Below are 26373 nucleotides of genomic sequence, written 5' to 3'. Positions count from 1 at the left end.
AGTTTGGCTGTTCTCTCTACTGATCCACTGCGGTTAGTTTGGCTGTTCTCTCTACTGATCCACTGCTGTTAGTTTGGCTGTTCTCTCTACTGATCCACTGCTGTTAGTTTGGCTGTTCTCTCTACTGATCCACTGCTGTTAGTTTGGCTGTTCTCTACTGATACTATGACCAGTCAAAGGCAGATGATGCTGCAAGTTCCACAACTGTTCTACCAATGTTCCATTTTTATTTAACCTTTATTTAACTAGGCAAGTCATTTAAGAACAAATTATTATTTACAATGACGGCCTACCCCGCGCCAAACCCGGACGACGCCGGGCCAATTGTGCGCCGCCCTATGGGACTCCCAATCACGGCCAGATGTGATGCAGCCTGAATTTGAACCAGGTACTGCAGTGACGCATCTTGCACTGAAATGCAGTGTCTTAGACGGCTGCGCCACTCGGGAGCCCAATGACGTTCCGTTGGGAGTCCCATAGCTGTTCTAATGATGTTCTGTCAGTTCCATAGCTGTTCTAATGATGTTCTGTCAGTTCCATAGCTGTTCTAATGATGTTCTGTCAGTTCCATAGCTGTTCTAATGATGCTGTCAGTTCCATAGCTGTTCCGTTGCTAATCCATCAAAGTTCTGTCAATGTTCTATATTAGTTCCATTGAAGTTCTGTAGAAGTTCCGTAGCTAATCCATTGATTGTTACCTCAGCGGTTCCATAGAGGTTCTAGAACAGCGTATAATATCAACTGTTCCAACAGCACAGAGTGTCTCATAGTTCAGGTTGGGGTACAATATACGGGGGTATAAATCTGAGTAAAGATTGTGCCTCGTGTACAGGGAAGGGCTGTGAAGAGGAAGGTTCATCATTGCAGGTCCAAAATTAGGAGTCCACTTTCTCCAGTTCCACAGTTCTATGGCACCGTTACACCCTTTCTGAGCTGGGTCTCCCATGATGACCCAAAGACCGATGACAGTCAACGCCACCCCAGGGGGTCAAAAGGTCACGGCTCCTCCAACAGATCAGGGGTCAAAGGTTGATATCAGAGAAGGGGAGGGGCTTTAGGGTGTAAACAGGTGTTTTCTGGGTATATAGAGGGGCTAGATAGAGAAGATAGATAATGTCCAGTAAACACTAAATGGTGGTGTAGTTTTAGGGGTATGGGCCTGGTTAGGGGAGGAAAGAGGAGGCCATTTTGGAGAGGTGAGTGAAGAGAGGCACCATGGGAGGATGTGTGTGGGGCCGCGGAGAGCTAGTCCGGTCTGAAGATGGGGATCTTGGGTAGGAACTCTATCAGGATTACCTGAGGGGGGAAGAGAGAGAGGTTATTCAAAGTGTGTGTGTGTGCATTACTCAAGTACTCCATCATGTGTGTGTGTGTGTGTTCTCACATATTCCATCATGTTGTTGGTTTCACACTTCCTCTTGCTCAGCCTCCAATGCAAACATAGCTGAGAGAGGAAGGGGGAGAGAGAGAGAGAGAGAGAGAGAGAGAGAGAGAGAGGGAGAGAGAGCGAGAGAGAGAGAGAGAGAGAGAGGAGAGAGGAGAGAGAGAGAGAGAGAGAGAGGAGGGAGAGAGAGAGAGAGAGAGAGAGGAGGGGAGAGAGAGAGAGGAGGGGAGAGAGAGGAGAGGGGGAGAGAGAGAGAGAGAGAGAGAGAGAGGAGAAAAAGAGAGGGAGAGATCAGTCAAACTTCACTACCTCTCCCAGCCCTCCTCCAACCCCTACACACCTTGTGGTACAGTCTGCTGTTCTCCCAATCCAACAGCTTCTCCATGGATCTCTGTGTCTGAGGAGGAGAGAGACAGGTAACCTTGAGTATAGTACGCAGAGGGATGATCTGTGTGTATATGTCTGAGTGTGTGTGTCTCCCACCCTCTTGCTCAGACAGATGACGGGCCAGAGACTGAAGCCCAGTGTACAGCAGCAACAGAGACAGCCACACAGCAGCCAACGCACATTCACTGGCAGCGTCTTCTTCAGACAGCCGTTAACACGGTTTATACTGGCCTTGAACTCCTCTGGCGCCACCTAGGAACACAGAGGACAGACAGGGGAAATACTCAAATCAGGTCATATTCATGAAACAAGTAGGGAGAGTGAGCTTGTCCAAGGATGGAATCAAACACACAAGATTCTGCTGGGGAGACCTGCACACTTTCAACATCTCCAGGAAAGCTAGTTAGCTGTCCTGGGAGAGTCAATATTACTTGCTAATAAACATGATTATTACAATGAATTCGGGTGGATCTTTATATTTTAAAGCAGCAAATACAATACTACAAAGTTACAATACTGTAAAAGTGCCGTTTGCAAGGTATTCTCTCAGAATATGTAGCTAGCTGGAAATGCAGGGTTGCCAGGTATGATAGTTATTCTCAACAAATGCACATCAACACTAAAAAATATATACAATCATGATTGATGCACACCTGGCAACCGCCCTGACCACCTGCACTCGTTAAAACTCTGAGGGACACACGTCGACAATGGCAGATTTACAGGAAATGTATGTATTTTCCGTTGACTCACCTTCCCTGTAAGTGCCGATGGGAACTCTGACTCAAACTTGTTACTGAGTCCAAACCTTCGGGGACAAGAACATGGTAAGTAAATGCATTATTTCATGCACACAAAACTAGATAGAACGTCACTCAAGGGATATGAGGCTATTTAACTGTTTGACTAGACCACATATGGAAAGTATATTTAGTTAACCAGGTAACGTTAGTTACGGTTTGTATAGTCATTTTATGGTCCGAACTAAATAAACTAGGTCATGTTAATAGCTACGTTGACATGCTAATAGGCTAGCTTCTTGGCCCTGTTATCGTAAATACACCGACCTGATTACGTTAGCTAGCTTTCCGCTAACAAGCTAGTTAATGCCGTAGTGTAACTTTCGTTATCTAGTTAGCGTTATTTTTATGACAACCAGCCATCTACGGGTGCTCGGGTCTTTCCCCAACCCCCCCTTGAGCCCTGCCGGTTTCTTACACAGTGACGTGGCCAGATCCTCGGACGACCACCGGGTCTGGAGCGTACTTTAGCAGCTGTTCCTCCGCGGCCCTCTCCTCGTCCTCCTCCTCGTCCTCTTCCTCCTCCTCGTAGATCTCGTCGAAGTCCTCCATCATCGCACGACTCGGCCTCGCGCTTCCCCGGTGAGGCGCCGGGAGAGACACGGTGCCGTCGTTGGGGAGTGGATCCTTCCCTGGTTGAAAACGATTTAAAAACGTCAGACAACAACCAAACAACAACAAACAATAAAAAAAACTCCGACAACGACGAAGGCTCGCTAGCTAGCTCTGGTTGTGTCTCCAAAACAGAATATCAACATCCGCCGCAGTGCCCTGACGAAACCGGAAGGGGAGAGACGTTCTTTCGTCACCGATTCAGGAATTCCACAGAATGTATTCTGTATTCAAATTGTCATTATATTCTACTTATAAATATCTCAACATATTTATCCGACAGTAACTAGCTATCGTATGTTCTTGGTTAAACTATGTAGCTATTTGTAATGTATTTATGGTTGCGGTAAAGAACAGACATGTTGAGATTATTAGGCCTACTTGTACCGTGATGATCACACATGAGCTAAACCTCTTCCTTCTGTCCATACCACTAAAGCTGTATTATATGAAACAACCGTATATAGGAAAGCAATTGTTTCCATTAGTTGTAGCTACTGAGCTATGTGGCTTTTATGGCTTCCTGAGTGGCGCAGCAATCTAAGGCATTGCAGTGCTAGTGGCGTCACTACAGACCCTGGTTCGTTCCCATGCTGTTTCACAACCGGCCGTGATCGGGAGTCCCATAGGGCGAAGCACAATTGGCCCAGCATCGTCCGGGGTAGGCCGTAATTGTAAATAAGAATTTGTTCTTAACTGACTTACCTAGTTAAAAAAATATATATGCATATTTTTGATACCATTTGAAAGTAAACAATTTGAAGTTTGTGGAAATGTGAAATGAATGTAGGAGAATATAACACGTTAGATCTGGTAAAAGATAATGCAAACAAAAAAAACATGCGTTTTCTATTTTTTTTCATCATCTTTAAAATCCAAGAGAAAGGCCATACAGTCAGACAGTTTAGTTGTAATTTAGAGTTTGGCCACCAGATAGCAGCAGTGTGTGTGCAAAGTTTCAGACTGATCCAGTGAAGCATTTCATTTTCTACACAATATTTTGTATCAGGTCAGCCAGGAGTTTGCTCAAATGTGCCGAATTGGCCAATTGATACATTTTCAAGTACATATCTATAGGGAACATACAAAAATGCTATGGTAATAAAAAAAAAATTCAAGTTAACACTCCCAGGAATATCATAAATGATGGATAATTAGCTTCCCTACAGAAAAAACACTAACCTTCACACATCTAGATGGCCGAGCGGGGTGGTTGTGGGGCCAGAGACAGCAGGGGTTCAAACTGTAGAACCCAGTTCCTATATTTGAATATAAAAATTGATTTTATCAAACAAAACCATGCTACATTTTATCTCTGGAACCCTCATGATGACAAAACAGAGCAAGACTACTGAATGTAAGTACATTATTTACCTTCAGAGGTGAATGTATCAAACCAGTGTCCGTGATAAGTGTTTTGTGTTTAGCTACTGTAAATTGGACACTGTAGGTGGATTAACTAGAATTGAAGCTTTCTGCCTATATAAGACATGTCAATGTCCTAGAAAGTTGGCTGTTACTTACGTCATTCTAGTCACATTAGGGCCAGTTTAGGGACACTGATCCAAAAATGACACATTTCAATCCATACTGTTTATTGGTTTATTGACCCTAGGTCGGCAGTTTGCAGCCATATAGATAGAGGACTTATCTTGTGCCATTGTTGCTTCTGTGGCAGCACCATTGAGGCCATCTGATTTTTGTTTGTAGATTTTCTTCACGATTGGCTGATCCATCCTGATGACGCGGTTGGACATGACTCCTACAGGGTCACCAGGTGTCAGCTGATAATATTACTACAGAATGATCTGCTTTTTTTATAGACAAGTATTCTTAGCGTGGTTAATATATACAAACAAATTCCCCTCATAGGTATTTCATTTGGAACAATACAGATATTTCATATAGAAACAAGTCTTTCTTTTTTAACAACTGGTTCAATAATCACATCCTGCTGATGAGGCAACTTTTTAATGCAGCAGGATTGTTACTCAGTTATGAGGAATTTTTTATTTTGTTACAATATCCTTTACACACCTAGAGAGTTCGCCATAGTCTTTGATGCTATTCCATCTGGAACTCTCATGTTGTTTAGAGGTGTAGCCAGATTTCACCTTCTTGACCTACCCCCCCCCAATTAATCCAGTTGACTCTCCAATAGGAAAACATTTGTTTCTCCTTGCTCCCTCAGAACGGGATATTTTGAATCCATTCCTTATGTCACAACTTACTGGAATACATTCGTCAATAATGTCTGTTGGGAAAAAAAGTCTGGTTATTACCACACAAATACCTGCTTGTTAACAAGGTGAAAGAGGTCTCTTTGAGAATGATCCATCAGTATGACCCTGTGATTCATTACCTGCAGAAACTAAAAAAATACATTAACATGAACTGTACTTTGTGTTGAGCATCCAGAAACAGTTTTGCATTTATTATTGCATTGTCTACATGTAAAGAAATGGCAACATTAGTTTTTGATTACTTTTGGGGGGTTTTTTAATGGGAGAATGTGCTGCTCGGTATCCTTAACTATAATAAGGAAAAACAATTTTACCTCAAATCTAATTGTGCCAATGGCAAAATATCATAAAATTCACTAATAACAAACCACACATCTATGTTTTCTAGAAGGAATTTGAGCAGTACATTAAGGCCATTCTACATTCTTCTAAGAAATCTGTTAAAACAATCAATGTATCTTTTAAGGTGTTTGTATAATTTGTTGTACCCCTCCTAGCACATGTTATCATTGTCTGTTTGTATAATGTATAATTTGTTGTACCCCTCCTAGCACATGTTATCATTGTCTGTTTGTATAATTTGTTGTACCCCCCCCCCCCCCAGCACATGCTATCATTGTCTGTTTGTATAATTTGTTGTACCCCTCCTAGCACATGTTATCATTGTCTGTTTGTATAATTTGTTGTACGCCCCCAGCACATGTTATCATTGTCTGTTTGTATAATGTATAATTTGTTGTACCCCTCCTAGCACGTTATCATTGTCTGTTTGTATAATTTGTTGTACCCCCCCCAGCACATGTTATCATTGTCTGTTTGTATAATTTGTTGTACCCCCCCAGCACATGTTATCATTGTCTGTTTGTATAATTTGTTGTACCCCCCCAGCACATGTTATCATTGTCTGTTTGTATACTGATTTTTCTGCAATAAAAAACACAGGTGTTTGAGGTGGAAAGGCCATTTGGCCACTAGAGGCCTCTATCATTCTCTGATTGACAGACACACAAAGACAACGTTATTCAATTTCAAAACCAATTGGGTTTATTGACATGTTTTTTTCAAAAGACAGAATCAGACAGACAATGGGAGAATCTCAATTACATTTCCTTGAATCCTCGCGGGGGGGGCCTAATTTTTAAAATATATTTGAGTAATTATCGAGAGCAACTTACAGGAGCAAATTAGGGTTAAATGCCTTGCTCAAGGGCACAGACAGATTTTTCACCTAGTCGGTTCAGGGATTTGAACCAGCGACCTTTCGGTTACTGGCCCAATGCTCTTAACCACTAGGCTACCTGCCTACCCCTCTGACCTTCTCATCCAATGGGTTTTGAGAAGACGAGGAGAGAGGACACAAGGCATCAAGGAAATGCAATTGAGATTATCCCATACATTCATAAATTGAGACGTAAATAACAGCAAAGCAACCACCGGGGTTTGTGGGTATTGTAGTCCAATCAGCACTGTCAGTGATAAGATGGAGAGACTCACTCCTCCAAGCTGTCTCCGTAGACATTCTTCTTCCCTGCTAAAAGAAAGGAGAGGATGAAGGGATGATAAACACCATTATTATTTCTGTAACATTACACCCTAATGAACATGACCCTATTGGCTTGATTATCAGCTGTTGTCAGACAAGTGGGTCTGAACTTCTCTTTCTCAGTAATGTGCAGCCAATCAGACTTCCCTTCCTCAGTAACGTGCAGCCAATCAGACTTCCCTTCCTCAGTAACGTGCAGCCAATCAGACTTCCCTTCCTCAGTAACGTGCAGCCAATCAGACTTCTCTTCCTCAGTAACGTGCAGCCAATTCATACTAGATGAAAAGCCGGAATGAGTATGACATACTGGCATTTAAAATATAATAATTATAAACTGGGTGGTTCAAGCCCTGAATTCTGATTGGCTGACAGCCGTGGTATATCAGACCACATACCACTTGTATTTATTTTTAATTCTCTAACTACGTTGGTAACTAGTCTATAATAGCAATTAGGCACCTCTGGGTTTTGTGGTATATGGCCAATATACCACGGCTAAGGTCTGTATCTAGGCACTCCACGATGCATCGTGCCTAAGAACAGCCCTTAAATGTGGTATATTGGCCGTATACCACACCCCCTCTGGCCTTATTGCTTAATTATAATACACATACTAGGAAAAATTCTATTCTCACACATAAGACAAGGATCAGAACAAATGGCACACAGAAGCCTATAGGCTCTGGTCTAAAGTAGTGCACTATATAGGGAATAGGGTGCCATAGGGCTCTGGTCTAAAGTAGTGCACTATATAGGGAATAGGGTGCCATTTGGGACACATCCACCGACTCACCGTCCTTCTTGGGGGCGGTTCTCCCTGGCCGGTCAGACTCTGGTTTGAGCAGCGTCTCAGCCTTCTGGGTAAGCGTGACCTCATAGGTTTCTCGGTTCTTGTTCCTTAGGTCCTCGTACATGATGGGCTTCCTCCTGGGCTCCTCGTCATCCAGGAACGACTGGGCTGGAGGGGGCAGAGGTTAGAGGGTAAAGGTTAGAAGTCCTCGTACATGATTGGCTTCCTCCTGGGCTCCTCGTCATATTGGAACAACTGGGCTTCAGGGGTCGGGTCAGGAAAAAGAACAAGAGCACTTTTTACTTGACAAATTCAGGTAGGCCCATCCCAGTTTACACAATTGCATTTTATAGATGGCAATCTGAATGCACAGAGATACCGTGACGAGATCCTGAGGCCCGTTGTCGTGCCATTCATCCACCGCCATCACCTCATGTTTCAGCATGATAAAGAACTGCCCCATGGCACAAACATCTGTAAACAATTCTTGGAAGCTGAACATGTCCCAGTTCCATTACCTGTGTACACCAGACATTGAGCATGTTTAGAATGCTCTGAAAAGACCGCGTACGACAGTCGTGTGTTGCAGTTCCCGCCAATTTCCAGCAACTTTGCACAGCCATTGAAGAGGCAAATGGTGGTCACACCAGATAGTGAGTGGTTCTGATCCAAGCCCCTACTTTTTGTATTTTTTTAAAAAATTTTTTAAGGTATCTATTCCCAGTCCTGTGAAATTCATAGATTAGGGCCTAATTAATTTACATAAATTGACTGATTTCCTTATATGAACTGTAATTTTGAAATTGTTGCATGTTGTGTTTTTTATATTTTTGTTCAGTGTAGATGGATATCTACTTGGAAATAACTTGTTTTAACATGGACATTGTCATTGAGGACTTCCACCATTCTAAAGTGGTCAACTGAGTGGGACTTCCGATGAGTTAGTTAAAACCTGTTGTGGACAGGCGTTCTGTTCCGCCAGCGGGACCCTTAGCCAACAGCCAATGGAATCGCATGGCGTGAAATACAAAAACTACTAAAATACCACAATTCAATTTTTTCAAACAATCAACTATTTTACACCATTTTAAAGATAAGACTCTCGTTAATCTAACCACATTGTCCGATTTCAAAAAGGCTTTACAGCGAAAGCAAAACATTAGATTGTTAGGAGAGTACATAGACCAAAATAATCCCACAGCCATTTTCCAAGCAAGCATATATGTCAATAAAACCCAAAACACAGCTAAATGAAGCACTAACCTTTGATGATCTTCATCAGATGACACTCCTAGGACATTATGTTATACAATACATGTATGTTTTGTTCAATCAAGTTCATATTTATATCCAAAAACAGCTTTTTACATTGGCGTGTGATGTTCAGAACATCTATTCCACCCAAAAACTTCCGGTGAATTTACAAAAATACTCATCATAAACGTTGACAAAATACATCATTATTTTAAGAATTATAGATACAGAACTCCTTTATTCAATCGCTGTGTCAGATTTTAAAATAGCTTTTTGGCGAAAGCACATTTTTCAATATTCTGAGTACATAGCTCGCCATCACGGCGAGCTATTTTGACACCCGCCAAGTTCGGGGCAAACTAAACTCAGAATTAGTATTAGAAATATTGTATTACCTTTGCTGAAATTCGTCAGAATGCACTCCCAGGACTGCTACTTCCACAAGAAATTTTGTTTTTGTTCCAAATAATCCATGGTTATGTCCAAATACCTCCGTTTTGTTCGTGCGTTCAGGTCACTATCCAAAGGCTAACGCGCGAGCGCATTTCGAGACACAAAAAGTCAAAATGTTCCATTACCGTACTTAGAAGCATGTCAAACGGTGTTTCAAATCAATTTTTATGGTATTTTTCTCGTAAAATAGCGATAATATTCCAACCGGACAATAGTGTATTCATTCAAGGAGGAAAAGAAAAAAAACTGCGTGCTCGCAGGAACGCGCATATCCAATCTCTTTGTCCCCAGGCAGACCACTGAGAAACTGAGCTACTATACTCTGCCCAGAGACAGGAGAAGGCTCAATCCACTTTCTGAAGGCTTTAGACAGCCAATGGAAGCCTTAGAAAGTGCAACGTAACCCCACAGATACTGTAGTTTCGATAGAGAATCAAAAGAAGAACTACAATTCTCAGACATTCCACTTCCTGCTTGGAATTTTCTCAGGTTTTTGCCTGCCATATGAGTTCTGTTATACTCACAGACACCATTCAAACAGTTTTAGAAACTTCAGAGTGTTTTCTATCCAAATCTACTAATAATATGCATATTCTCGTTTCTGGGCAAGAGTAGTAACCAGTTTAAATCGGGTACGTTTTTCATCCGGCTGTGAAAATTCTGCCCCCTATGCTAAACAGGTTAAAGGAAAGATAACACCATTCCATCCAGGTCATAAGGAGGGATCAGCCAATGAATTATCTACTTGTGAATAAACATTTCATAACTGCAGGGTAAATCACCAACCATACCTGTTAAAACAACATCCTCCAGGGGGCAGTAAATCACCAACCTTGACTTTGAAGAAAGATGGACTACTTCAATCTGGAGATTACCTTAATGGTGCTGCTCGTGCCCTCAGACGCCACAATGGGACAGATACAAATGATGTCATCTATCTAAGTCTATCGTGCAGATCTAGGATCAGCTTCTCCATCCCCCCCAATGGTAACTTTAACCACTAGTGGGGGGGGGGGGGGGGGGAGAGAATGCAACTGACCTAAGATCAGTGTCTAAGGGAACTTAACCCTGCACCCTTCCGCTCGGTTCCTAGTGAAAACGACCCTGGGCTGCAGGGGACAGACATCCAAGAAATACAGGTTAGAGGTCAGAGGTTGGGCTGCAGGAGGGGGGGGGGTCAAACTGAGGTTAAATCAGGCAGTTAACTAGGAGGACACCGTTGAAGGGTTGTCATGGTTAACGCTGTAGTTAGGTTACTACTTGCTGCCACGGTTACCTGGCATGTTGTAGTCGATGTCTGCAGCGGTGCGGCTGGTCTGTGCTGCGGTGGGGGCGTCACTGTATCCATAGTCTCTGGCGTGGGGTGGGACCTGACACACAGAATCAAACGGGAACACAGAACACATGGTGTTGGAATGAATGGAGATCAGATGGACACGGACTGATATGCAAACTGAGCCAGTGACTGCCTTGGATGCAGTTGTGGCAGACTGCAGTGTTGTTGTAGAAGCTCATCCTACAACCAGGACAACACCCCTCGGTATCAGACTGTGCTGACCACTCTGTCTCCCAGCTACTACAACACTAGACTGGCCTGAGGCTGCTCTGGACTGTACTGACCACTCTGTCTCCCAGCTACTACAACACTAGACTGGCCTGAGGCTGCTCTGGACTGACCACTCTGTCAACACTAGACTGGCCTGAGGCTGCTCTGGACTGTACTGACCACTCTGTCTCCCAGCTACTACAACACTAGACTGGCCTGAGGCTGCTCTGGACTGACCACTCTGTCTCCCAGCTACTACAACACTAGACTGGCCTGAGGCTGCTCTGGACTGACCACTCTGTCTCCCAGCTACTACAACACTAGACTGGCCTGAGGCTGCTCTGGACTGTACTGACCACTCTGTCTCCCAGCTACTACAACACTAGACTGGCCTGAGGCTGCTCTGGACTGTACTGACCACTCTGTCTCCCAGCTACTACAACACTAGACTGGCCTGAGGCTGCTCTGGACTGTGCTGACCACTCTGTCTCCCAGCTACTACAACACTAGACTGGCCTGAGGCTGCTCTGGACTGTGCTGACCACTCTGTCTCCCAGCTACTACAACACTAGACTGGCCTGAGGCTGCTCTGGACTGTGCTGACCACTCTGTCTCCCAGCTACTACAACACTAGACTGGCCTGAGGCTGCTCTGGACTGACCACTCTGTCTCCCAGCTACTACAACACTAGACTGGCCTGAGGCTGCTCTGGACTGACCACTCTGTCTCCCAGCTACTACAACACTAGACTGGCCTGAGGCTGCTCTGGACTGTGCTGACCACTCTGTCTCCCAGCTACTACAATAATCTAGCACTCTGCAAACCATGACCCATTTGTATTCTACATGAGTCAAATGTAATGGAGTCCATTGCCCATGTTGTGAATGGTTGCTGTTCATACAAGGATTTGTACATTGCTAGACGACCTCCTTGTTGACCTGATAGCCAGCGAGGTCGGACCGGTAGTCTCACCAACAGCACACATTTTGATTTAACGAGGCAAGTCAGTTAAGAACAAATTCTTATTTACAATGACAGCTTAGGAACAGTGGGTTAACTGCCTTGTTCAGGGGCAGAACGACAGAGATTTTTACCTTGTCAGCTTGGTGATTCGATCTAGCAACCTTTCGGTTACTGGCCCAACACTCTAACCACTAGGCTACCTGCCTCCCCACATCCATTAACAGTCTTGTGTAATAGGAAGCTGGTTTGATGATGATGATGATGATGTCTTTTCCTGTGTGTCAAATACACCATATTTTGTTGTTGTGTGGAGAGGCCAAGAGGGCCAGAGAAAACAGGGGGGCCAGAGAAAACAGGGGGGCCAGGGAGAACAGGGGGGCCAGAGAAAACAGGGGGGCCAGGGAGAACAGGGGGGCCAGGGCGAGGTGACGATAACCTTGGCAGACCAGTTGGCTAGGTACTGCTCTGTTTCAGCTGTCGTGGGCAGCCTAGCTGTTTGGAGAAGGAGACCAGTTGGCTAGGTACTGCTCTGTTTCAGCTGTCGTGGGCAGCCTAGCTGTTTGGAGAAGGAGACCAGTTGGCTAGGTACCGCTCTGTTTCAGCTGTCGTGGGCAGCCTAGCTGTTTGGAGAAGGAGACCAGTTGGCTAGGTACTGCTCTGTTTCAGCTGTCGTGGGCAGCCTAGCTGTTTGGAGAAGGAGACCAGTTGGCTAGGTACTGCTCTGTTTCAGCTGTCGTGGGCAGCCTAGCTGTTTGGAGAAGGAGACCAGTTGGCTAGGTACTGCTCTGTTTCAGCTGTCGTGGGCAGCCTAGCTGTTTGGAGAAGGAGACCAGTTGGCTAGGTACTGCTCTGTTTCAGCTGTCGTGGGCAGCCTAGCTGTTTGGTGAAGGAGACCAGTTGGCTAGGTACTGGTCTGTTTCAGCTGTTGTGGGCAGCCTAGCTGTTTGGAGAAGGAGACCAGTTGGCTAGGTACTGCTCTGTTTCAGCTGTCGTGGGCAGCCTAGCTGTTTGGAGAAGGAGACCAGTTGGCTAGGTACCGCTCTGTTTCAGCTGTCGTGGGCAGCCTAGCTGTTTGAAGAAGGAGGTGCTTCCTGTACTGTTGGTTGCCATGCATACAGGGACCTTTGAAATGTTTGGTTCCATTTTCTATGTACATTTGATGGGTGGATTCAAAGAAAGTATTTAAACGTGTGTTTGTACCTGGCTCTGGGGGTCAGAGGCCTGGAACATGGGGTCAAACGACACCTGGTCGGGGTCACTCATCTCTGACTGGGGGCCCTGAGACGACCTGAGAAAGAAGAAGAGGAGTGAGTGTATGTATGTATGTATGTATGTATGTATGTATGTATGTATGTATGTATGTATGTATGTATGTATGTATGTATGTATGTGTGTGTGTGTTACTGACTGTGTGTTGGGTCTGGTCCTCTGTCTCAGTGCTTCTCCTAGAGGGGAGTGCTCCAGCCTCTTGAACTTCTCCTGACAATGCTTCATGTACGATATCTTCCCTGCCAGGTAGCCACACAGCCCCGCAACTGGACACACATCTGTATTACATTCTCATAATAACAAGGAGCACACACTTTATACACAAACATCTGGGTTCAGTGAACTCACAGGCCACTTTAGGGAGAGATCCAAACTTGGATGACGATGTCAGAGCTCCTAAAACACAGGAAGGAACACAGAAGAGTCAGTCTTGATGTCACTAGTCCAATTCATGGTAGAAAAGGCAAGTGTCGACCAGGTGGGTTGCAGACACTCAAATGTATAGGTGTGATACATCTGCTGCCCTCTGCAGCAAACACCTTCATCTATTTGGCTGCTTTCTCTGAACTTACTTGTCATTAAGGTATCTCTAACTGGAAGCTACTATTCTATATCAGATTATTGAGATGTCCCTTGGATGCGCTCCTAGATCATACATGTACACTAAGATATAGTGATGACGGATATGGGAGGTGGGCCTACCTCTATGGATGAGGCCTTGAGTGACAAGCATGCTGACCACTGAGAAGGGCACGGCTGTAGGAAGGGAGGGGAGAAACAAGGTTAGAATCACATGCGCACCAATACCTGTACATAGAATGAATGATATATTGAGCATGAACCTGACTCCTGTAAAATATAGACTCGTGTAAAATACAGACTCCTGTAAAATATAGACTCGTGTAAAATACAGACTCCTGTCAAATACAGACTCCTGTCAAATACAGACTCCTGTCAAATACAGACTCCTGTCAAATATAGACTTCTGTCAAATCTATTGCTATTTTGTTAGTCTGTGTTACCCATGGTAACTTACATCTGTACCAGAAACTCTCCTGGTTGCATTCCCTGAAGACACTCCTCTCATCTTCTGTGGGGATGTAATCCATTCCTACAGGACTCTATACACACACACACACACACACACACACACACACACACACACACACAGTCCCAAAACCTTACCTCCATTGATTTTATCAATACATATCAACTGAAGTAACCGGTTTGTGTTTTTTTTTTGTCAAGATCTCGAGTGCATAGAAAACGTTAACTAGCTAGCCTACAGCAAACATGCTAACTGACTGCAAGTGACAGGTGAGGCTAGCTATGGTACAGTAGCTTAGTTACTGTAGCAGCTTACTGTTATATGTTTACCTGTGCTTCGCCCTGTCGCTCTTCACTGAATCCCGTAGACATTGGTGTCATATTGTAAAACTATGTCGGTCAACTTTGTCTTTCAGAGCACGTATAGCAACAACGTGCACAGACACACTCCCCGTATTGATTTCGTAAATAGCGGGTACAAATTCATAGCATGTATAGCAACAACGTGCACAGACACACTCCCTGTATTGATTTCGTAAATAGCGGGTACAAATTCATAGCATGTATAGCAAAAACGTGCACAGACACACTCCCCGTATTGATTTCGAAAATATGTGGTTACAATGTCATTGCATGGAGCGAAGCTGACCCGGAAGTAGTAGTAGCCATGGAACGGGGAGTTTGACGAGGACTTTTAATTTTGAATGTTTTTCTTAGCAGTAAAATCGCATTCACAGAGGAACAACATTATATGAGGAAATGTATTCCAGCTCTTAAAAAAAAAATTCTAAATCCATTTATCGAATTAACCCGAAGGGGTGTGGTATATGGCCAATATACCACGGCTAATGGCTGTTCTTATGCACGACACAACATGCGAGGTCAATTTTCCTGGCATGTTTTTGGTCTGCCTGTTGCTATGATACAAACCACACGACGAGGACGTTTGCTATCAATGTGCATAATATCTCACAAGCGGTAAAGGCTTGGGAACAAAGATGAAACGCTAATGCGTATTCTGACTGAGTCATAGCAAATTTAGCTGCACACACACCTCAGCGTGTATTTTGCAAAAATGTATTTAGGCATATTAAAACACTTCAGTTTATCCCCGATCACGAGTATCATCCTGTCAATTTACAATTACACTCACAGTACATAGATTACATGTCACTGTAAATATATCTTTCTATTTTTATTTTCTATTGTGTTATTGACTACGTTTGTTTATGTGTAAGTCTGTGTTGTTTTCGTCGCATTGCTTTGCTTTATCTTGGCCAGGTCGCAGTTGTAAATGAGAACTTGTTCTCAACTGGCCTACCTGGTTAAATAAAGGTGAAATAAAATATAAAAAACACGCCTAATAGCTACTACTATGTCTTTTTGTTGATGAAGTAGTAGGCGACTGTTTCTCCTCCGTATCTGGGGTCGTATGCCACCCTGTGGTCGATGGTGGAATCATATTTTACTGAGGAGCAGAAAACAAGCGTGATGAAACTATTCCTACAATGTCTGGAACGCTACAAAACACCAGAAATAGTTGGTGTCTTTCGGTTGGCTGTGTGAGCACGAATGTGATTTCAGCATTTTGGTACATCGCCTACTTGTGTCTAATCAGACGGACATTGAGACAAACAATTCAATGTGTGTATAATTTCTACCGTGTTGCATGATGGGAAAATAGTCAGACAGTGATATAATATAATAAAACAAAGTGCATCGCTTTTCCACCGCTTTGTCCGCAACTGTATTAGTAAACGTTATTAGACCCTGGTCGATATGATGTGGTATTGTCAGTAGTACAAGTGGTAACCGTTAGACAAACACCTTTGTCCTGGAATGAGTGCCCCTCTACCAACGTGTACAACTCATACTTACCTGGCAAGGGAGACACCGTGATCAAGAAGGCGGTTCACCCAGGGCGAGGCTCAGCCATTGCACTCCGGCTGTGCTGACCCCTGCGAATTTCCCAAATGTGGAAATCTCGATTGCATAATTTCTGGTAGTGGGGGACTGCGTTCGCGCTCTCCCCTGATTTCTTTGTGAAAAGTAAACACAGAAAGTATTATTTTCGTTGTCTGTTGGTCAAGTTGGAGTGTTTCTGCAGTCACTAGCTGCAGCGATCCGAAAAGAGCAGCGACCAACAGATCTGGGTTCTTTGGGGACCTTTAAAACCTCATGGTGACAGTATTTGGAAATTCAGATGAATAACGTGCCCAAATTAAACTGCCTGCTACTTTTGATAGAAAACACTCTGAAGTTTCTAAAACTGTTTGAATGATGTCTGTGAGTGTAACAGAACGCATATGGCAGGCAAAAACCTGAGAAAAAAATCCAACCAGGAAGTGGTATGTAGTTTTTCAAGTGATTCCCTATCCAGTATACAGTGTCTGTGGGGTCATTTTGCACTTCCTAAAGCTTCCACTAGATGTCAACAGTCTTTAGAACGTTGTTTCATGCTTTTACTGTGACTGGGGAGAGAATAAGAGGTCCTAGAGTCAGATGACTGAGAGAATGACATGAGTTCAGTGGTGCGCGCTCCCGTGAGAGTTAGCTGTGTTCCTTTTCTTTTTTGAAGACAAAGGAATCGTCCGGTTGGAATATTACTGAAGATTTATGATAAAAACATCCTAAAGATTGATGCTATACATCGTTTGACATGTTTCTACGAACGTAAATATAACTTTTTTAGACTTTTCGTCGTGACATTTTGCGCGCGCTTCCTGCATTTGGAGTAGTGGACTAAACGTGCGAACAAAAAGGAGGTATTTGGACATAAATGATGGACTTTATCGAACAAAACAAACATTTATTGTGGAACTGGGATTCCTGGGAGTGCATTCTGATGAAGATCATCAAAGGTAAGTGAATATTTATAATGCTATTTCTGATTTTAGTTGACTCCAAAATGGCAGGTGTCTGTATTGCTTGCTGTTGTTGCCTGAGCACTGTACTGAGATTATTTCAAAGTGTGCTTTCGCTGTAAAGTTTTTTTTAAATCTGACACAGCTGTTGCATTAAGGAGAAGTGTATCTATAATTCATTGAATAACAGTTTAATATTTTATCAACGTTTATGATGAGTATTTCTGTAAATTGATGTGCTTATTCACCGGAAGTTTTGGGAGGCAAAACATTTCTGAACATTACACGCCAATGTAAAATGGGGTTTTTGGATATAAATATGAACTTTCTTGAGCAAAACATACACGTATTGTGTAACATGAAGTCCTATGAGTGCCATCTGATGAAGATCATCAAAGGTTAGTGATTCATTTTAGCTGTATTTCTGGTTTTTGTGACACTCCTTGCTTGGAAAATGGCTGTGTGGTTTTTCTTGTCTCAGCGCTGTCCTAACATAATCTAATGTTATGCTTTCACCGTAAAGCCTTTTTGAAATCGGACAATGTGGTTGGATTAACGAGAAATGTATCTTTAAAATGGGATATAATAGTTGTATGTTTGAGAAATTTGAATTATGAAATTTTTGTGGTTTTGAATTTGCCGCCCTGCTATTTCACTGGCTGTTGAATAGTGTGTCCCGCGGGTGGGACGCTAGCGTCCCACATTTCCCAGAGAGGTTAACAGAATGTGACTGGCAGAACGGGTGTTGTATGTGGAGAATGAGGGCTGCAGTAGGTATCTCAGATAGGGAGGTGTGAGACCTAAAAGGGTTTTATAAATAAGCATCAACCAGTGTGAACTAAGGCCTTATAGATACATTTTGTCTTCTGAAAGCGGGGTGAACAGGCAGTGGCTCGGGTGGTTGTTGTCCTTGATGATCTTTTTGGCCTTCCTGTGACATCGGGGGCTGTAGGTGTCCTGGAGGGCGGGTAGTTTGCCCCCGGCATTGGGTAGACAACACCACCCTCTGAAGAGCCATGCTGTTGCGGGCACTGCAGTTGCCATACCAGGTGGTGATACAGCCCGACATGATGCTTTCGATTGTGCATCTGTAATTTCTTTAGCCTCCTGAGTTTGAAGAGGCTCTGTTGCGCCTTCTTCACCACGTTGGTAGCGAAATGAGTAGAGACCACCCCCCAGGCAGAGGCCAAGGAACAGAGAGCGAACAAGAAGGCCAGGAAGTTGGTGACTCAGAAAATGACATGACTTCAGTGGCGCACGATCACGTGATGAGGTAGCTGTGTTCCATAACATTTTTCAAGACATTGGAATATTATTTAAGTTTTATGTTAAAAAAGCCCTAAAGATTGATGCTATACAACGTTTGACATGTTTTTACGAACGTAAATATAACTTTTTTTGACTTTTCGTCGTGAAATTTTCGGCACGCTTCCTACATTTGGAGTAGCTTACTGAACGTGCAAACAACAAGGAGGTATTTGGACATAAATTATGGACTTTAACGAACAAAACATACATTTATTGTGGACCTGGGATTCCTGAGAGTGCATTTTGATGAAGATCATCACAGGTACGTGAATATTTATAATGCTATTTATGATTTTAGATGACTCCAAAATGGCGGGTATCTGTATTGTTGGTTTGGTTTTCTGAGCGCTGTACTCAGATTATTGCAAAGTGTGCTTTCCCCGTGAAGCTTTTTTGAAATCTGTGACGCCTCTCCTGCTTGGAAAATGGCTGTGTGGTTTTTCTTGTTGACGCTCTGTCCTAACATAATCTAACTTTATGCTTTCGCTGTAAAGCCTTTTTGAAATCGGACAATGTGGTTGGATTAAGGACAAGTGTATTTTTTTTAAATGGTGTAAAATAGTTGTATGTTTGAGAAATTTGAATTATGAGATTTTGTTTTGAATTTGCCGCCCTGATATTTCACTGGCTGTGTCCCGCAGGTGGGACGCTAGTGTCCCACGTAGCCCATAGAAGTTAATGCCTTACCTTTGAAGATCTTCTTCTGTTGGCACTCCAAAATGTCCCAGAAACATCACAAATGGTCCTTTCGTTTGATAATGTCCTTCTTTATGTCCCAAAAAGTCAAATTATTTGGCGCATTTGATTCAGAAATACACCGGTTTCAACTCGCCCAACATGCCTACAAAGTATCTAATAAGTTACCTGTAAACTTGGTCCAAACATTTCAAACAACGTTCCAAATCCAACCTCAGGTACCCTAAAATGTAAATAATCTATCAAATTTAAGACAGAATAAACTGTTTCTAATACCGGATAAAAACAACGTGGAACGCGTTCCTGTTCACGCGCACCAAAACAGTAGAGTCCACCTGGAGTGACACTTACAATGAATAGCACTACTTCTTCATTTCTCAAAAGAAAAATGGGGTTCCGTGGCTACCATGGCCACTGCCTGGGGGGTGGTCTCTACTCGTTTCGCTACCAGCGTGATGAAGAAGGCGCAACAGAGCCTCTTCAAACTCAGGAGGCTAAAGAAATTTGGCTTGTCACCTAAAACCCTCAAACTTTTACAGATGCACAATCGAAAGCATCATGTCGGGCTGTATCACCGCCTGGGATGGCAGGGTAGCCTAGTGCTTAGAGAGTTGGGCCCGTAACCGAAAGGTTGCAAGTTTGAATCCCTGAGCTGACAAGGTACAACACAGTTGTTCTGCCCCTGAACAAGGCAGTTAACCCACTGTTCCTAGGCCGTCATTGAAATTAAGAATTTGTTCTTAACAGACTTGCCTAGTTAAATAAAGACAACAAAAAAAACATTGAACAATTTCTAAAGACTGTTGACGTCTAGTGGAAGCCATAGGAACTGCAACCAGGTTCCTAATAATAAGGGTATCCCAGAGAAAATATTGGAAAATCCTATGACCTCAATATTTTCCCCCCTGGATGGTTTGTCCTCGGGGTTTCACCTGCCAAATCTGTTCTGTTATACTCACAGACATTTATTAGAAACTTTAGAGTGTTTTCTATCCAAATCTACCAATTATATGCATATCCTAGCATCTGGGCCTGAGTAACAGGCAGTTTACTTTGGTCACGCTTTTCATCCGGATGTCAAAATACTGCCCCCTACCCAAGAGAGGATAACCCACTTTGACATGATAACCCACTTTGACATGATATCCTTGCAACCTTTACTCTTATGAGCAGTTCTCCTCTCAGCAGCATATTGTGGTGCATAATATCTCACTAGCAGGTAAAGGGTAGGGAATAAAGTTGAGATGCTAATGCCTATTCTGACTGAGTGACAGCAAACGTGGCTGTCCCCGCCACCCCCCCCCCCCCCGCGCGCGCGCGCGCGCACACACACACACACACACACACCTCAGCGCGCTGCTCATAATCACCAGGTTTGTTTTTGCAGTGAGAATTTGCAGGAAGTTATTTTGCCAACATCTATTTAGGCATATTAAAACGACTATCAACTGTCAAGTTACAGATACAATTACAAATACGAGTATGTCCATGTGAGCACACCCCTAATAGCTACTACTATGTCTTGTTGTTGATGAAGTAGTAGGCGACTGTTTCTCCTCCGTATCTGGGGTCGTATGCCACCCTGTGGTCGATGGTGGAATCATATTTTACTGAGGAGCAGAAAACAAGCGTGATGAAACTATTCCTACAATGTCTGGAACGCTACAAAACACCAGAAATAGTTGGTGTCTTTCGGTTGGCTGTGTGAGCACGAATGTGATTTCAACATTTTGGTACATCGCCTACTTGTGTGTAATCAGACGGACATTTAGACAAACAGTTCAATGTATATAGAATGTCTACCGTGTTGCATGATGGGAAAATAGTCGGACAGCAATATAATATAATAAAACAAAGTGCATCGCTTTTCCACCGCTTTGTCCGCAACTGCATTAGTAAACGTTATTAGACCCTGGTCGATATGATGTGGTATTGTCAGTAGTACAAGTGGTAACCGTTAGTCAAACACCTTTGTCCTGGAATGAGTCCCCCTCTACCAACGTGTACAACTCATACTTACCTGGCAAGGGAGACACCGTGATCAAGAAGGCGGTTCACCCAGGGCGAGGCTCAGCCATTGCACTCCGGCTGTGCTGACCCCTGCGAATTTCCCAAATGTGGAAATCTCGATTGCATAATTTCTGGTAGTGGGGGACTGCGTTCGCGCTCTCCCCTGATCTTGATGTTAAAGTAATATTTAGAGTTACCATGCTTGAGTTATATTTAGTGTTTCGTCGAAGAAGAGGTTTATTTATATGTTCTTATCAGGTGAACAGTGTTAGAATGTAGGATCAATTTAAAAGCTTAGTAAGGCCTGAAAGATAAAAACCCCAATGTTTGAGATCTGTTATTGTAGCACTGGTGATTATGCCTGTCAATGCAACCACACGTTGATAAAGCATTTACAGTCATCGAGAATGACACAAAAATATGTTTGAAATCATATTTCCATTGTGGTCCTCTTTAATATTTTTCTAGTCATAGTAGGCCTCGGCTCCACACAACACAATACAAAGGACAGGAGGACATTGTCATAGCGTAGAGCCTTACATACTGACATGGGAAATAAACCATCATTAGTCAGCTTTACACATTATTTAAATGAAGTTATGCTCGGCATGGAGTTACTGTGGTAGTTTGTTCCACTCAACAGCGCCGGTAAATAAAAAGTGTTCTTCCCAGATAGACTTCCATTTAAAACAGGCGGTATCAGAGTCTCTGGTTCTGATGCCTTATTGGTGGACAGCTGTAATATAAATTAAATTATTAGATGGGTACCTGGGGGCTAATCTAATCTCACAATTCCACAACAAGAATAATAATAAATAATACACACAAATCTAAGTAAAGGGATGGAATAAGAATATATACATATAAAGATATGGATGAGCAATGACCGAGCGGCATAGGCAAGATGCAATAGATATATATATATATATAAGGTATAAAATACAGTATATACATATGAGATGAGTAATGTAGGATATATGTAAACATTATTAAAGTGACTAGTTATCCATTTATTAAAGTGGCCAATGATTTTAAGTCTGTATGTAGGCAGCAGCCTCTCTGTGTTAGTGATGGCTGTTTAACAGTCTGATGGCCTTGAGAAAGAAGCTGTTTTTCAGTCTCTCGGTCCCTGCTTTGATACACCTGTACTGACCTCGCCTTCTGGATGGTAGCGGGGTGAACACGCAGTGGCTCGGGTGGTTGTTGTCCTTGATGATCTTTTCGGCCTTCCTGTAACATCAGGTGCTGTAGGTGTCCTGGAAGGCAGGTAGTTTGCCCCTGGTGATGCGTTGTGCAGACCTCACTACCCTCTGGAGAGCCCTGCGGTTGCGGGCGGTGCAGTTGCTGTACCAGGTGGTGATACAGCCCGACAGGATGCTCTCAATTGTGCATCTGTAAAAGTTTGTGAGGGATTTAGGTGACAAGCCATATTTCTTCAGCCTCCTGAGTTTGAAGAGGCGCCACCCTGGGAGGAAGCTGCACCCAGTACACAACCTCCCCTACCCTCTCCAGGACGCTGCAGGGCCCCACCCAGTGGCTGTCCAACTTGGGGCATCTGCCTATCTTTCCCAGACCAGCTCCCCAGCCACAAAGTGCCTTCCCTGGGTGTGCACGTCATAGTTCCTCTTCTGCCTCACACCTGCATTCACCAGCTGCTCTCTGGCGAAGGTGTGGGCTATCTCCAGGCGGTCCTGGAGTCTCCGGGCATACTCCGGCCCCGGGGGAACAGGAGGGCTATGCAGGGGCCGACCAAACGCCATCTCTGCAGGGGTGCGGATCTCTCTGGAGGCATGCCGGAGTGCTAGAGGCATGCCATGAGGACTATGGGCAGGTGCTTGTCCCAGTCACGCTGGTGTTTGGCAGAGATGATGGCCAGCTGCTGTCCAAGCGTTTTGTTGAAGCGCTCCACAAGGCCATCACTTTGAGGATGGAGAGGAGTTTTCACTGTCTGTGGTGGGGAACGGCCCAACTACATCCTCTCCCACCCTCCTCATGGGAGCCAGAACTGGGAACTGTCGGAGCTGAGCATGTGCAGTTGTCACAGCGGCGGCAAAAGTCCTCCACATCCCTCTTGTGCTGCCCACAATAAAAGCCCTGAAGGAGGCAGCAGAGGGTTTTTGTGACCCCAAAGCGTCCAGTCCCCAACCCCCAATGAGTACTCTGGAGCACAGCCTCCCACAGTGCTTTTGGGACCACCACCTGCCACCTCTCCTCTCCCGTAATTGGCTCCTTCCATGCCCGCTGTAGCACGCCATCAGCCATCCTCAGTCTCTCAAACTTTGACCGCAACCCTTCGGTTGTGAGAGAGAGAGCGCTGTCACCTCTTCCCTTGGTGGCCTCACCTGTGCCTCTACCCACTTTAGCACTGGCTGTAGGTCTGTGTCCCGTCCCTGCTGCTGCCCCCATTCAGCCATGTCGACAGTCTGCAGCTCACAGCAGACCGGCCCGCTCTCCCGCTCACAGTGGCGGCAGCCGTCTACAGTACAGGGCCGACGGGACATGGCGTTGGAGTGGCGTGCCCCTTGCCCTGTGCACCACGTTGAAGTTGTATAGCTGAAGCTCCTCCAACCAGCGAGCCACCTGCCCCTCTGGCTCTCTGAAAGACATGAGCCACTGGAGAGCAGAGTGGTCAGTCCTTACAGCAAAGGGCAGGCCACCCAGGTAGTACTTGAAGTGTTTGATGGAAGCCACAACAACGAGGTGCTCCCGCTGGGTGACACAGTAGTGGCGCTCATGTTTGTTGAATGTTTTTCTGAAGTACGCCACCTCTCTCCCCCTCTGGCCCCACCTGGGCCAGCACCCCACCCATAACCACATTGCTCCTCTCCCCCTCTGGCCCCACCTCGGCCAGCACCCCACCCATAACCACATTGCTCCCCTCTCTCCCCCCCTGGCCCCACCTGGGCCAGCACCCCACCCATAACCACATTGCTCCTCTCTCTCCCCCTCTGGCCCCACCTGGGCCAGCACCCCACCCATAACCACATTGCTCCTCTCCCCCTCTGGCCCCACCTGGGCCAGCACCCCACCCATAACCACATTGCTCCTCTCTCTCCCCCTCTGGCCCCAGTTGGGCCAGCACCCCACCCATGCCCATATTGCTCCCCTCTCTCCCCCTCTGGCCCCAGTTGGGCCAGCACCCCACCCATAACCACATTGCTCCTCTCCCCCTCTGGCCCCACCTGGGCCAGCACCCCACCCATAACCACATTGCTCCTCTCCCCCTCTGGCCCCACCTGGGCCAGCACCCCACCCATAACCACATTGCTCCCCTCTCTCCCCCTCTGGCCCCAGCTGGGCCAGCACCCCACCCATAACCACATTGCTCCTCTCCCCCTCTGGCCCCAGCTGGGCCAGCACCCCACCCATAACCACATTGCTCCTCTCTCTCCCCCTCTGGCCCCAGCTGGGCCAGCACCCCACCCATAACCACATTGCTCCTCTCTCTCCCCCTCTGGCCCCAGTTGGGCCAGCACCCCACCCATGCCCATATTGCTCCCCTCTCTCCCCCTCTGGCCCCAGTTGGGCCAGCACCCCACCCATAACCACATTGCTCCTCTCCCCCTCTGGCCCCACCTGGGCCAGCACCCCACCCATAACCACATTGCTCCTCTCCCCCTCTGGCCCCACCTGGGCCAGCACCCCACCCATAACCACATTGCTCCCCTCTCTCCCCCTCTGGCCCCAGCTGGGCCAGCACCCCACCCATAACCACATTGCTCCTCTCCCCCTCTGGCCCCAGCTGGGCCAGCACCCCACCCATAACCACATTGCTCCTCTCTCTCCCCCTCTGGCCCCAGCTGGGCCAGCACCCCACCCATAACCACATTGCTCCCCTCCCCCTCTGGCCCCAGCTGGGCCAGCACCCCACCCATAACCACATTGCTCACGTCTGTGTCCAGGATAAAGGGCAAGGTGAGGTCAAGGGGAGGGGGCGAGCTTGCCCTTTATCCTGGACACAGACGAGATCAGTGCACGTTTGAGGGTGTTGAAGGTCTCCTCGCACTCCACTGTCCAGGTGAAGACCTCCTCGCACTCCACTGTCCAGGTGAAGGCCTCCTCGCACTCCACTGTCCAGGTGAAGACCTCCTCCCACTCCACTGTCCAGGTGAAGACCTCCTCACACTCCACTGTCCAGGTGAAGACCTCCTCGCACTCCACTGTTCAGGTGAAGACCTCCTCCCACTCCACTGTTCAGGTGAAGGCCTCCTCCCACTCCACTGTCCAGGTGAAGACCTCCTCGCACTCCACTGTCCAGGTGAAGGCCTCCTCGCACTCCACTGTCCAGGTGAAGGTCTCCTCGCACTCCACTGTCCAGGTGAAGGCCTCCTCGCACTCCACTGTCCAGGTGAAGACCTCCTCCCACTCCACTGTCCAGGTGAAGGTCTCCTCGCACTCCACTGTCCAGGTGAAGGCCTCCTCCCACTCCACTGTCCAGGTGAAGGCCTCCTCGCACTCCACTGTCCAGGTGAAGGCCTCCTCCCACTCCACTGTCCAGGTGAAGACCTCCTCCCACTCCACTGTCCAGGTGAAGACCTCCTCCCACTCCACTGTCCAGGTGAAGGCCTCCTCCCACTCCACTGTTCAGGTGAAGGCCTTGTCCTTTGGCAGCAGGTGGTTCAGGGGAGCAGCGATGCTTGAGAAGCCCCGTACAAACCTCCTGTAGTACGAGGCCAGGCCCAGGAAGCCCCGTACAAACCTCCTGTAGTACGAGGCCAGGCCCAGGATGCTCTTCAGCTGTTGCTGATCGTTGGGGGTGGGCCAGTCTCGGACAGCTCCCACCTTGTCCTCCATTGTGCTGACACCCTCCTCCCCCACTTGGTGGCCCAAGAAGGACACCTCTCTCCTCATGAAGTGTCACTTCTCGGGGTGGAGCTTCAGGCCTGCGGCAGCCACCCTCTCCATCACACACCGTAGCGCCCCCAGGGCTGACTGGAAGGAGCTGCCATGGGCCATGACTTTTAATGCTGTTAACAAATGTCAAAGCTATAATATTATTTGTGATATAAATACGATGGATTCTTTTGCTTTTTTTCATACATTCTAAGTCTGCTAATATTTCCTCATAAAATGTTACGAATTTGAGTTTGAAAAAAATCACACTCATCATTTTGGGACTTTTATTTTGAAGGAATATCTCCGCGGTCACGAGCCTTATTTCTTGCTAGGTCTTCTTACTGGCAGAACGGAGGTGAAGCAAAGTA

At 45.7% G+C, this 26373-nt stretch overlaps 2 protein-coding genes and 2 non-coding genes across 6 annotated transcripts; 2 read left to right on the top strand and 2 right to left on the bottom strand.

The window, feature by feature from the left end:
* Positions 1 to 218: 218 nt before the first annotated feature.
* On the bottom strand, positions 219 to 3341 carry LOC106590823 (cysteine-rich hydrophobic domain-containing protein 2). Its single transcript, XM_014181989.3, has 6 exons — positions 2990 to 3341; positions 2525 to 2579; positions 1868 to 2023; positions 1725 to 1781; positions 1385 to 1444; positions 219 to 1296 (listed from the first exon to the last, which is right to left on the bottom strand). The coding sequence occupies exons 1-6, from the start codon at positions 3124 to 3126 to the stop codon at positions 1246 to 1248; spliced, it is 516 nt and encodes a 171-aa protein (XP_014037464.1). The 5' UTR covers positions 3127 to 3341; the 3' UTR covers positions 219 to 1245.
* Positions 3342 to 6598: 3257 nt separating this feature from the next.
* LOC106592595 (OCIA domain-containing protein 1) lies at positions 6599 to 14930 on the bottom strand. 3 transcript variants are annotated; one of them, XM_045711487.2, is made up of 9 exons: positions 14622 to 14930; positions 14281 to 14365; positions 13947 to 14000; positions 13593 to 13640; positions 13384 to 13510; positions 13176 to 13263; positions 10743 to 10836; positions 7763 to 7927; positions 6599 to 6957 (listed from the first exon to the last, which is right to left on the bottom strand). In XM_045711487.2, the coding sequence occupies exons 1-9, from the start codon at positions 14670 to 14672 to the stop codon at positions 6917 to 6919; spliced, it is 753 nt and encodes a 250-aa protein (XP_045567443.2). In that variant the 5' UTR covers positions 14673 to 14930; the 3' UTR covers positions 6599 to 6916. The 3 variants fall into 3 exon arrangements, with proteins under 3 accessions (XP_045567443.2, XP_045567445.2, XP_045567446.2); XM_045711489.2 differs by having other exon boundaries at positions 6654 to 6954; XM_045711490.2 differs by lacking the exon at positions 6599 to 6957 and adding an exon at positions 7088 to 7244.
* Positions 14931 to 16161: 1231 nt separating this feature from the next.
* Positions 16162 to 16325, top strand: LOC123732146 (U1 spliceosomal RNA). Its single transcript, XR_006762999.2, has one exon. It is a non-coding gene; the product is annotated as a U1 spliceosomal RNA (small nuclear RNA).
* Positions 16326 to 21171: 4846 nt separating this feature from the next.
* On the top strand, positions 21172 to 21335 carry LOC123732777 (U1 spliceosomal RNA). The gene has a single exon (XR_006763408.1). It is a non-coding gene; the product is annotated as a U1 spliceosomal RNA (small nuclear RNA).
* The last annotated feature ends 5038 nt before the right edge of the window (positions 21336 to 26373 follow it).

Source organism: Salmo salar, chromosome 04 (assembly GCF_965601325.2).
Source record: "Salmo salar chromosome 04, fSalSal1, whole genome shotgun sequence".
NCBI lineage: Eukaryota > Metazoa > Chordata > Actinopteri > Salmoniformes > Salmonidae > Salmo > Salmo salar.
Note: the sequence above shows the minus strand (reverse complement) of the source record. Positions and strands in the feature narration are given on the sequence as shown.